This window comes from Poecilia reticulata, linkage group LG4 (assembly GCF_000633615.1).
Source record: "Poecilia reticulata strain Guanapo linkage group LG4, Guppy_female_1.0+MT, whole genome shotgun sequence".
Classification (NCBI taxonomy): Eukaryota; Metazoa; Chordata; class Actinopteri; order Cyprinodontiformes; family Poeciliidae; genus Poecilia; species Poecilia reticulata.
Window position 1 is genome coordinate 30,515,422 of NC_024334.1, and position 12,178 is coordinate 30,527,599.

General features: G+C 38.5%; 1 protein-coding gene across 10 annotated transcripts in view; it reads right to left on the minus strand.

Moving 5' to 3' along the window:
- LOC103464192 (epidermal growth factor receptor substrate 15-like 1) overlaps positions 1-12,178 on the minus strand; it is a 202,370-nt gene that overhangs the window by 187,949 nt on the left and 2,243 nt on the right. For 9 of the 10 annotated variants that reach the window (XR_533610.2, XR_533611.2, XM_017304326.1 and 6 more), the window contains exons 2-6: positions 12,030-12,071; positions 11,504-11,593; positions 9,931-9,978; positions 9,603-9,698; positions 674-742 (exon numbers count right to left, since the gene is read on the minus strand). Coding sequence is in view for 8 of the 10 variants with exons in the window: in XM_017304326.1 (XP_017159815.1) it covers positions 674-742; positions 9,603-9,698; positions 9,931-9,978; positions 11,504-11,593; positions 12,030-12,071 (345 nt within the window). In the remaining 2 variants the exon portion in view is untranslated. The remainder of the gene's footprint in view (positions 1-673; positions 743-9,602; positions 9,699-9,930; positions 9,979-11,503; positions 11,594-12,029; positions 12,072-12,178) is intronic. The other variant, XM_008408134.2, reaches the window with a different exon arrangement.

Here is a 12,178-nt window from a genome sequence, read left to right on the forward strand (position 1 = left end):
TTCCCCCGGAGGAGCTGGAAGAAGTGGCTGGGGAGAGGGAAGTCTGGGCCTCCCTTCTGAAGCTGCTGCCCCCGCGACCCGACCTCGGGTAAGCGGAAGAAAATGGATGGATGGATGGATGTTGGGGGGTTTACTGGATTATCCTTTGGAATCGCGATGTTCGTGACTGGAATCGGTTCGTGTTGCTCCTGCCTTGGACACACAAACCGATCGAACCTGTTGTACTTTTATCAGCTCTGTGGTAATAGAGGTTTGGAGAATTGGCCGACATTCTTAAATCTTTCAAGTCAAGAGCTTGTGACTTAAGACTCACAAGCTCTACTCATCTCCTCTCACCCACTGCCCAAACGCTCTCTGACTCTGGTCGCCATGGTAACGTTTACATATCCCTTCAAAATAAGATACAGATGCGTCACAAAAACGAACATTTTACTTTCGTGAACGTTTTAACTCACGATAACGACTAACGGAAGATGCATTTAGTTCAGTGTCCATGAGATGATATAAAAAAAAAAGTTATAAAAAAGTCTATAATGTCTACCCATGTGCACCAGTCAAGGGTGTGAATTATAACCTGTCAAAATGACAGACAGGCTTTGAATTTTTCCATTGTTTAAAATGAAAAAAAAATCAAATATTCCGTTAACGCGACTATGTTGCTGTCTTTACATACCTTAACAGCCCACAGCAATTCACAAGACAAAGCGGCTGTGCTGCTCAAAGAGGGGCTGCAGGTATCCTTCTGGAATCAGACAAACACATGTCAACAGACTTTGCATATATTGTAAATAGTCTTTGTTGTTAATGCACAAATACACATTCAGATTTTACAACAACAAAAAATACTACTCATTTCCACATTCCTTGGTATGCAATTTTCATTTATTTTTATGTGTAAACGAACTAACAAACATGAGGGCAACAGACAATCCCATTGTTCACCATTATGATTTATAAACACTTTACTGTTTAGATGCCTTCTCCTGGGCTGCCTGGACATCCTAACAGGCTGTATAGGGAAGTCCACTTAGCCTCAAGATTGGTTATACCAATACACTAGAGGTCTATGTGGGGCAAACAAGTAATAATCCTCCAGGCAGGGGCTCGGTATAGAGGGGAAAAGTGATGACGATTCTAGGGGTCCTGACCAGCAGGGGGCCCTCCACAATTTAATTATTTATATTTTGTTCATAGACATAAAATAAAAAAATGCGGGGTACAGTCAAATACAAAATGAATCATATTGTATTTTCAAAGATTGTTTTTAGCAGTAAAAATTTAATGTTGCCCTTCCCAGATCAAAAAACACACATCCGTTTTGCCCTGAACCCTCTATCTGTAAAATGGTTCGTTCCTGCTTGGAGCGCTTAACAGTGACGTATGGAGCTACTGTTAGTAGAAGCTGCAGCTGAATGCAACTGTGACTGTGGCTGTTACTATGCTGCTAAGAAAAGTTATAACATCAGGTTTTCAAAAACAAAATGGAGAGMGGAAGAGAGAGAAAAAGGCAAGAGTGTTAATTTATAACCCAGTTTTTCTCCATGAGAGGTGAGTAGACTGTGAGATTATCAACCATTTAGCATAGTTTAGCGCAGCTACAAACTACCGTTTGCCTCCACTCCACTAGCATTTAATGAATTAAGGGAAAAAATTACCAACATATTCATATGTTTAACTTTTCCCTTGTACCTTTTACCACTTAAAACTAAGATGAGTCAGTCAGTCAGCAGCTCTAACCCACGTCCCTCCTGACCTGTTCTCTACTGAGTGAAATTAAAGCTGCAGTATGTCACTTTTATATAAATTTTTTTTTTTCCACATATTTGTTAAAACCGTCATTATGTTGTGACAGTATGGTATGASAGGTAATCTGTGAAAAATCTATTTCCTCTGCTTTCTCCCAGTGCTAGAGACAACCAGTCAGAGGCAGGAGAGTTTTAGTGCTGTCAATCACAATCTCATGTGGTGCTGCTCATCNCAGTGACGTATGGAGCTACTGTTAGTAGAAGCTGCAGCTGAATGCAACTGTGACTGTGGCTGTTACTATGCTGCTAAGAAAAGTTATAACATCAGGTTTTCAAAAACAAAATGGAGAGCGGAAGAGAGAGAAAAAGGCAAGAGTGTTAATTTATAACCCAGTTTTTCTCCATGAGAGGTGAGTAGACTGTGAGATTATCAACCATTTAGCATAGTTTAGCGCAGCTACAAACTACCGTTTGCCTCCACTCCACTAGCATTTAATGAATTAAGGGAAAAAATTACCAACATATTCATATGTTTAACTTTTCCCTTGTACCTTTTACCACTTAAAACTAAGATGAGTCAGTCAGTCAGCAGCTCTAACCCACGTCCCTCCTGACCTGTTCTCTACTGAGTGAAATTAAAGCTGCAGTATGTCACTTTTATATAAATTTTTTTTTTTCCACATATTTGTTAAAACCGTCATTATGTTGTGACAGTATGGTATGAGAGGTAATCTGTGAAAAATCTATTTCCTCTGCTTTCTCCCAGTGCTAGAGACAACCAGTCAGAGGCAGGAGAGTTTTAGTGCTGTCAATCACAATCTCATGTGGTGCTGCTCATCTTTCCTCCTCCTCGATTTGTGCTGTGCTGCAGCTAGCATAGCACAGAGTTGTGCAGATTCAAACTGTGAATGCTCAGTTTAGTTAGCATAGCTACCAATGACGGCAGATTAACGGTTTCTTGTAATGATAAGTTGTTTCTCCACTATTAGCACATTTAGCAGTGAGTGAATGAGGCTAATTGACAGTGCTAAGAGCGTCCTACTAGTTCTGATTGGTTGTTTTGGTCAGAACGGTGCATTACTTTAACCAGTAATAGTAATTCAGGAAGGAGATGGAGGAGATTGATTGTTTTCAGATTATCTGTCTCATAACAAACTGCTACAACAGCTTTAACAAATATGCACAAAACATATTTTTTATTAAAGTTATGTACTGCAGTTTGAATAACATGCAACTACATAGCATTTTTAGAAGTCTGGATCGATTAATGTGTATTATTCACGTTGCTTTTGACTGTTGCTCATAGGGAGACATTTCAGTATCTAAAACTAATAGAAAAAATGTAAGTAACCTACTTGCATCCTGGATGTGGACTGTTGGATGTTAAATTCATGAGAAGTAAATATTGTGCTAATTATCAGCATTGAACCAAAAAAGCAAGGCAGATGCAGCCTTTAAAATTGTGATGCTTTTTATTGGTCAAATAGACTCAAAAAATTGTAACAGCAGCTGAACAGGGGGCCCAATCTAATCTTTTGTCAGGGGGCCCAAGATTCCTGGCAGTGCCCCTGCCTCCAGCCAAGGCAGACTCATACCTCCCTGAACCGCAGGCAGCTACAAGGACCTCGACTGGGAATGTTTCAAAAATGCATCACTGTCTTAGGAGAACATTTATATTTATTGTTCAGATTCTACTGCCGAGGTCAAGAGGAAGCAGGCGCCACCTGTCCAGATCCTCATATACAGCTCTGGAAAAACTTAAGAGACCACTTCACTGAGCTCCATTGAAAACCTCATGCTTATTCCACCAAATATTGATTTCTGAAATCTTAATGGTTTAAAATATTAGTATTACTGTTTATAAATTAATATGAACTTGTTTTGTTTGCATTATTTGAGGTCTGAAAGCACTGCATCTTTTTTATTATTTTGACCATTTCTCATTTTCTGCAAATGAATGCAAAATTTTTTGCTTGGAATTTTGGAGTCATGTCAGAAATTCACTGAATAAAAGGACAATGTTCGTTTTAAAACATAATACTATAAAAAGTAAAATCAGAGAAACTGGTAAGTTTAAGTGATCTCTTCATTTTCTCCAGCCATATTTTTCTATTTGTAATTTATAGAGCCCTCTAGAGGACATGGGGAATTTTGTTTTTCTTTTGCGTTTGTTCACAAAACTTTTGTGCTGCTACCTCGCAATAGGTTTTGCATTCTCTCACAATAATGTACTAATCAGTTCATGCGGCATAATTGAATACTATAACCTTTTCTTACAGTGCCCATAGTACTTTCTGCTATTATATAAGGTTTTTGTAAGGTTTTTCTGTGTATCTTAAAATCTCATTGTGAACTACCTGAAGTTTTATATCTTTTACTGTAGGATAGAAATGCACCACAAACCTACGATATAAACAAAAACTTTCCATACGTAGGAAAGAAAGAAAAAAATACATCCAAACTATTTGGACTTTTTCTGAGTTATTATCACAGGATATTAAAGTCATCTTACAGTTTTGATTGTTTCTTCTTTGTGTTGGTCGTCTGAATGGGAAAGCGATGTTTTCATGTGTAGTTCCATCTCAGCCTTACACAAACAGACATAAATCTGCAGCGAGTAAATCGCTGCAGTAAATTTTCAATCAGTTTCTTGCACCAAAGGTTTAGGAATAAACACGTTTTCACTAAGGTTCTTTATACGTGTATATTTGAAATTTTAAATTGACATTTGTGACCGTATACAAAGTAGACCAGCAAATATTGCAGTAAGCATATTGTGAGGGAACGCAAAAGAAACATTTTTCCCCATGTTGCTTAGAGGGCTCTGTAGTAACTAATCCCATATAAATGAGCAAGATTTGCTAATAAAACACCCAAACACCCCATTTGTGATTGATGCCAATTGAATTGATAACTAACTATTCATTAATTGTTTTGAAGGACAAAAAAGGTCCGAATTTTAGTTTTTGTAGGTTTGCAGGATGTCCGTAAGCGAAGGAATACCAGATATAGGATTTTTATTGTTACCAATACATCATCCTCATATAAGTATATTTTATTTTCCACATACCCCATTATCACCGCCCCCCCGCCCAAACCATTCTCGTCTCCAATAACCTGAGAAAGTGGCTCAATAAAAAGATTAAAGTAGTAGGCTTCAAGAGCAGCCCTGCCTACATTCTCATTTAAATGTAATATGCCTCAAAAGGCTTCCATTAATTAGGCCCGAGCAGCAAAGCATTGCGAAGGCTTATTGCAATCGCACTGTTTCTTCTTATTATTAGACCCGAGCAGCGAAGGGAAGGTCTGTTGTAACCACGCAGTTTAATGGGCCTGAGCAGCGTAAGCATTGTAAAGGCCTATTGTAATCATTTTGTGTCTTATTCATATTGCAATTTGAGACCTTAACATATTCAAAAACTCACCAAACTTGTCGCTTGTCGACCTTCAAATTTTCTATTTTAAGGTTGTTGCAAAAATCGCAACATAAACTACTCCCTCTGGCAACTTTCAAAATACCCTTTGCATTGACCTTACTTTATCGTAAAGACATGAAACTTGGCACAGTTGTACAACATCCTAAGACTTACAGAAAAGTCTTCTACAGTCATGGTCTATACCAAACAGGAAGTCGACCATTTTGGATTGAAGTTCCGATTTTGACCCCATTTTGGCCGCTTACAATCTCCGCATCAAGCTCTTTCTAGGGATTTTGATCGACCAGGTTCAAACTTGGTCAGTTTGTTCATAAGACATAGCCAGATCAAAAATATGAAATCAGCGAGTGCATGCTGAAGGGGCATGACCAGCCCTCAAAGTTTGACATCTTGCCATGCAAGACAAAACTGTTATCTCTACTACACAAAAATTCACTGAGACACCAAACTTTCAGTGATTGATCAGCATTGGGTTCTCTACAATACCTAATGATCAAATGATGGCATCATTTAAGCCACGCCCACTGAGTGGTCTCTATCTTCCCCCCTTCACCTAATCAACGTGAAACTATGTCCAGAAAGAAGACAAGCTGGTGTATCTTGGTTTCCACCACTGACCGGTTTCAGTGTAAAAGGTGAGTGTGACGGCGTGATGATGCTGTTTGGCTCTAAAGATTTCAACCTAGCTGCAACAAACTCACTGGGATCGATCCTTATCTGCTCCCCAACAGGAATCTACAACAATGTCTGGTGGGGATGACCTAATTCCTTTGCAGTGCCAACAGTAGAGGAATAAGAAAACTAATCAACCCCAAGCCATGCTTTAACACATGATTTTGAAACTTGGTACACATGTGTATCTTGTCAAGAACTACAAAAATGTCTCTTGGAGACATGGTCCAAACCAATCAGGAAGTCAGCCATTTTGGATCAAAGCAACCATTTTGTGTTTTTTATAGATGTTGTATCTGATTGAACTCCTCCTACAGGTTTTGAGAAACAGACACCACACATGAAACATCAAGGTGCAATAACAACCACACACAAGGTTAGAGATGAATCAGACTTTTTATGTCTCATTACATACCAGCCCTCATCACATTCACATGGTGCATTGGTGACATCACCTTAGCTCCTCCCATTTTAAACAGGAAGTTACCAGTTCTTTTCTGTGGTTGTCTTAATTTTATTTTTTATTTGTATGGGTTCAAACCTGTGCCAAGTGACATAAAATAACATGATGATGAATCCTATGAACATTGGCTGGTGGCTGAACCATGTGGGCCTAAACCATAGGCAACCTAGATCACACACGCATCATCCGATTTGCACCAAACTGACCTTGGTTAAGATTTAAAGTAGCGGTTCTCAACATGGGCGGTACCGCCCCCCAGGGGGCGTTCAGAGGACGGCAGGGGGCACTGTCAGAAATTTTTACAAAAGGGAGGCACTGAGATGTCTTTGGGGGGCGTTTGGTCGAAGGTAAACTTTACACCCTAAATCCACAACAATACCAGTTTAGACTGAAAACCCATTTAAATAAATAAAGAAATCCCTCCATGGGTGATACCACAATAGAGAGCCTTCATTTTATAGCGTTAACACGATGCTGTAAGTGGTCCGGTATGAAACGGGGGTGATAGAACAACACAGCACTTTTAAATTTCAATAATCAGAATGCCAAAATATTTTCCGTTGTTTAAAAAGGTTTATGTCAGTCTGCCTTTTCCCCATCGATACGCTTCCCGACCGCCCTGCACCTTAGGGGCTTAAAAAAAAAAATGAGGCGCACATTGCGCAAAACTCTGAAGCAGGAGACGCGGGATATAAAACGGAGCGACGAACTAGATGTGAATTATGGCATAAAAACAGAGAATCCGACACTGAACAATGAAAAAAATCAACACATGATGTGAAACCATTAGGCGGCGCAGCAGGTGATGAGTGAAGATTACTGATGGTCAATAAACGATAAAATAAATCTAGCAACAGTAAAGAAACTAAAGTGGACATAGCAATAAACCAGGAGAGGATAATATTAATCAAAGGAAACTAAACGGAAATGAATGAAGAACAAAATGCAAGAATAAACTAAGAAACTAAAATAAATACAGAGGAATAAACTGGTATGGCAAGACCTTTAGAGCAATAATTAATACAGAGGACTGTATGGCAAGAATAAACAGACACTATTTACAGATAAAAGGTAAAATAATATTGTTGAAGTGTCATGGGTTTGTTGAGACCATATCTAGTACTGAGAATAAATATATCTTACAGACCATAACAGTAAAGAACTGATCACTTATTTATGTTTTTAATTAGATTTGATATATTAATTTCTTCAATATTATTTTTCATGTCAGTGTTAATGTCATGAGGCTGATGACTCCATGACACTTTCAATTTGACTCATTAGGATTTGATTAAGAACCAGGTTTGTTCTTTGTGATTTCTGTCCAGTAAAACTATTAATCTATAAATCAATAGACAGGTCTATATAAAGATATAATCCATGTTTCTGTCTCATATTTGTTTGGCATTAAAAGGACCTGGAACTTTTGTTTTTCCACTGAAAGCTCTGGTTTGCACAATAAATGCCATGTGGGTGAAGTTTTATGGATGATGCTCTGATGTCCCATTCTCCTGAAKGCAGCACAGAGCTGCACCACCAGAAACTGACAAACACTGAAGAGAAGAAGAGTTATGATTAATGTAGTTACAGTTCTGTCCATGTTTTAATGTTGCAGAGCTCAGTCGTTTTGCAATGTTTAAAGTTTAAACTGACATGTTGAACATCTTTTATCTGCTCCTTTTGTGCAAGATTTACAGCACAGAACAAGAATATTTTTTCCACTCTGATTGGCTGCTGTTACCAATTTTAACTTGAATGTTTGTTGCATTTTTCATAGACGCCTGTGAAAATAATTTCTATTCCCATGACTTTTTTGTTCTCTGGGAAATTATTTTTGATGATAAATACAGAAACAATTATAAAAATCAAAACATCTACAATAGTGATGGTAATATTAATGATAAAATAATATTCAGTGCAAAGTAGCCTACAAATCCTTGGTGGGGGGCGGAGAGGGACCTGGATAAAGGCTGGGGGGCGCTGGGCTGAAAAAGGTTGAGAAACACTGCACTAAAGACACCGATAGTATTATATTGGAATTTTTCTCAAGCTTGGCTCCTACATTATTCCAATAGTTGTATCTAATTGCTACATCATCCCATCTGCTCCAGAACTTTTTTTTACATCATCAAGGACCATTGCTGCACATATTGGTGTGGTAGATTTATGACATCAGTAAAGACCCGCCCATTCAGAAAAGATGGTGATGACAATATTGATAATATGGTGACTTGTAATGCTTCAACCTGTATGTTACATAAGATTGAAACTCAGGGTTTCCTCCGTGTACTAAAAGCTTGGCGGCCTGCCATGCTTTATTAGTTCCCCCCGCCAGGCTTAGCGTTGCTTGTTTTTTTTTCCGGAAAATAATAATAATAATAAATACTTTTTTTTTCTTTTTTCTTTAAAAACCGTATCGTAAGCATCTCTGTTGCTCTGAGCATTTCACTGGCGGAGCAGATTTATTCCAAATCTCTGCTTGATCTCTGAAGTTTACCACAGCACGGATCGTGCGCGCCTCCTTTCACTCAAACTGGACACAGGCTGACTTGTATGGATATTTACATCAACCCCATCTGAGGAATTATGATTCTTTGGAAACTCTACATCAAGGGTAAGCGTTTAAAATTCACCGCATTAGCTCTGGTTGCGCAGCTCAATGTGAACTGCAGGAATAACTTGTAGTTGCGCTTTCAGAGGTGCGCGTTGAGGGAGCGGTGAGAATGATTTATCTTTGTAAACAAAGAATTATGTCCAGCGTTTACATCTCAACACGCTGCCCAGCGTGTGGTGAAGTAAGTTTCTCTAAGTTCCTGTTGACTGCTGGGAGAATACATTACCTGCTTAAAAGGGGCTTACCCCAGGGCACCACTTCAGCAAGAACCCATAACTGTGACAATATTTACATTTCAAGCTTACAAAGTTAGGCATAGTGATTAATCATGATTAATCACAGTGCATGGGGTGGTTAATCTGATTAAATTTTGTAATTAATTGACTACATTAGTTTTAAGACAATAATTGGTTGTGCTGACACATCTTGAGCTTTAATAAATAACTTTTTATTAGTGAACTAAAACAGGGTTGTTTCTGTAGATGTTACCCTGTCTTTTCATGAAGAGGTGGGTTGATGTGTCAGGTATTTTTTCTCATTTATTTCCTTTTAAACCTTGTGGAAGACCATTACATTTCTTAACATCTAAAACTTCCAATCCAAACAAGGCTGAAGGCTCAGTCATAACAAAAGAATAAAAAATAATGTGCTATAAAGATAATTTCACTCACAAACTGTGGAGGAGGGAGTGTTTGGTTGATGCTAGAAACACTGACTTCCTGACCACTCTGCGCACAGGCCACCAGACGGAGAGCAACATAAAATCCCTGAATTAGAAAAAAATAGTATCAGACACAACCTAAAAATGATATTGCCAAAAGAAAAACAAATTGCACATTTCTTACTAAAATGTGTATTTGAATAAGAAATACATGTTAGATAGAGTTGGGAAAAAAAGATGAACATTTATTTTTGCTTTATACCACTTCATATTTTCATATTAAGATGTTTGATAGTAATTTATCTTTATTAATGAAAAAAATAAATATACTTCCTCACCTGTTTGTCCAAATAGCCTTTTCCCTCAGGATCAGCCAAATCCCAAATCTGTAAGACAAAACATATAAAATAAAATAAGAAATTAACTGAATTGGTTATTACTTCACTGCCTCTCTGTCCTGAGGGGGAGGTGGAAAAGTGTCCTCTTTACCACACCCCTTGCGACATTTTATATGTGTATATATGACTTAGGACTCTTTGACCACAATGTCATTTCCATGGCGTCAACATCATTATGCAGTCTATGCAAGCCTAAGCTTAATATCGGTTTTAGAAATCTAAACAAAATCAACACAGAACTTTGAGCATTGGACGTTCATCACCAGATGAAGCTGTATATTACTACAACAACCATCTGCTTAGCCTCCAAGACAATCATGCTCCTGTAAAAACCAGAACAGTCACCTTCACCCGCTCAGCACCCTGGTTCACAGATGAGCTTCGGAAGATGAAGGCAGTATGGCAGGTTCTTGAATGGCATTGCATACTCTCTGGCCTTACTGTCCACAAACTAATCTACCGGGAACACAATCCTTACTCAAAGTACCTTAGACAGGTAAAGTTACAATTTTATTTCAATAACATGAGAAATTGTAAAGAACCTGTCGTCACTTTATTTAGATTGAATAACATTAACTGTGAACACCTTCATTCACGACATGCTGTGATCTTCCTGGGGGTGCAGACAGTCTCGTTGATGAGGAGGGTAGTCTTCTAAGATTGGGAAAATCTTGCATATTACCCAAACAATATTTGTCAGTTCAATAAATGGCGATGGGCGATGCATTCGAGCATATGACGCTTTGTGACTTTTGAACTTTTACTTTTGGGACGTCTAACAACCAGCTGAAGCACTAATGAGTAGCTCCGCAAAAAACCTCTCAATGTTCTGCAGTGGTTTAGCTAGTCTCCAGACCTGAACCCAATAAACAATCTTTGGAGGGAGCTGAAAATCCATATTGCCCAGTGATAGCCCCAAAATCAGAAGGATGTGGAGAAGATCTGATTGGAGGAGTCGTTCAAAATCCTTGCTGCCTTGTGTGCAAAGTTGGTCAAGAACTAAAAGAAATGCCTGATATCTGCAATTGCAACAAATATTTGTGTTCCAAATATAAGTTGGTTTTCTGCTGTCATGAAATAAAATGCAATTATGTAATTTTAAAAATGACACAATGTGATTTTCTGGATTTTTGTTTTAGATTCTGTCACTCACAGTTGAAGTGATAAAAAATATAGAATTCTAAGAACATTTGCAAAATCAGCTGTATGTCAAATATTTATTCTCCCAACTGTATGTAAAATGCACTCCTATATTTTTGTATACAACAACCTACACCAGCAGTGTACGGGCAGCAGCTGAAACTCCGAGGCACAGCATACAGTGACAGAACATACAGAACTCTTCGGACATAAAACTGTTCTGGGAGGGAGTCCGGTAAGCTGCTCTGTCTCAGCAGATTCAGCTTTACGTGTCTGATGTTTGTTAAAGGCTCTTATGAATATGTGTTCATTTCACTGCTGTGCTTCTGATGTTTGTTCCCCTTAACTGCTGCTACAGCATAACAAGGCTTACCTTCCCCAATGTACTGTCAGGTAGTCCAGACTTTTTGAGAAAAAGCGCTGCTTCTGTTGGTCCTACTTTGCCAGTGTTTTCAGGATCCACCTTAAAAAATATCCACAGAAATTTTAGTCAGTCATGTAATGGTGCATTCACACCAAACACGTTTTGCGCGTCTGGTTTACAGTGAAAGCCTATGTGGAGGCATGTTGAGGGATAATGGCCCATTTCTAGAATCTAGCGCGACTTGACTTGAAGCATTTTGAGCGTTTGACATGTCAAGTTCGTCCAACAAATGGGTGATTTTGACGCATCTGATGCGTCTCCACATAGACTTTGAACCAGATGCGCCTGACGCATGAAACGCTAAGTGTAGAGCAAAATGTCAAGTGTCTGCATCAAAGTGCAGACGCTTAAAGGATCAGCTGCGTTTTTGACACGCATAACCTATTTGTTGTGAACACACCATAAGCTATGTTCTTTTATTTCTCAGAAGTAGTAAAAAGGTTAGATAGTCACATTAGAGAGGTCATCATCTTACCTGTCTGTAGAAGTTCTCATAAACAGGATTCCCGCTCACCACCTATAGCAAGATGTTTTGACAATTAATAACATTTATGATGTTAAAGCTGAATAGGCTAATACTATGCATACATACACACACGCAGACATACAGACACATATACATAT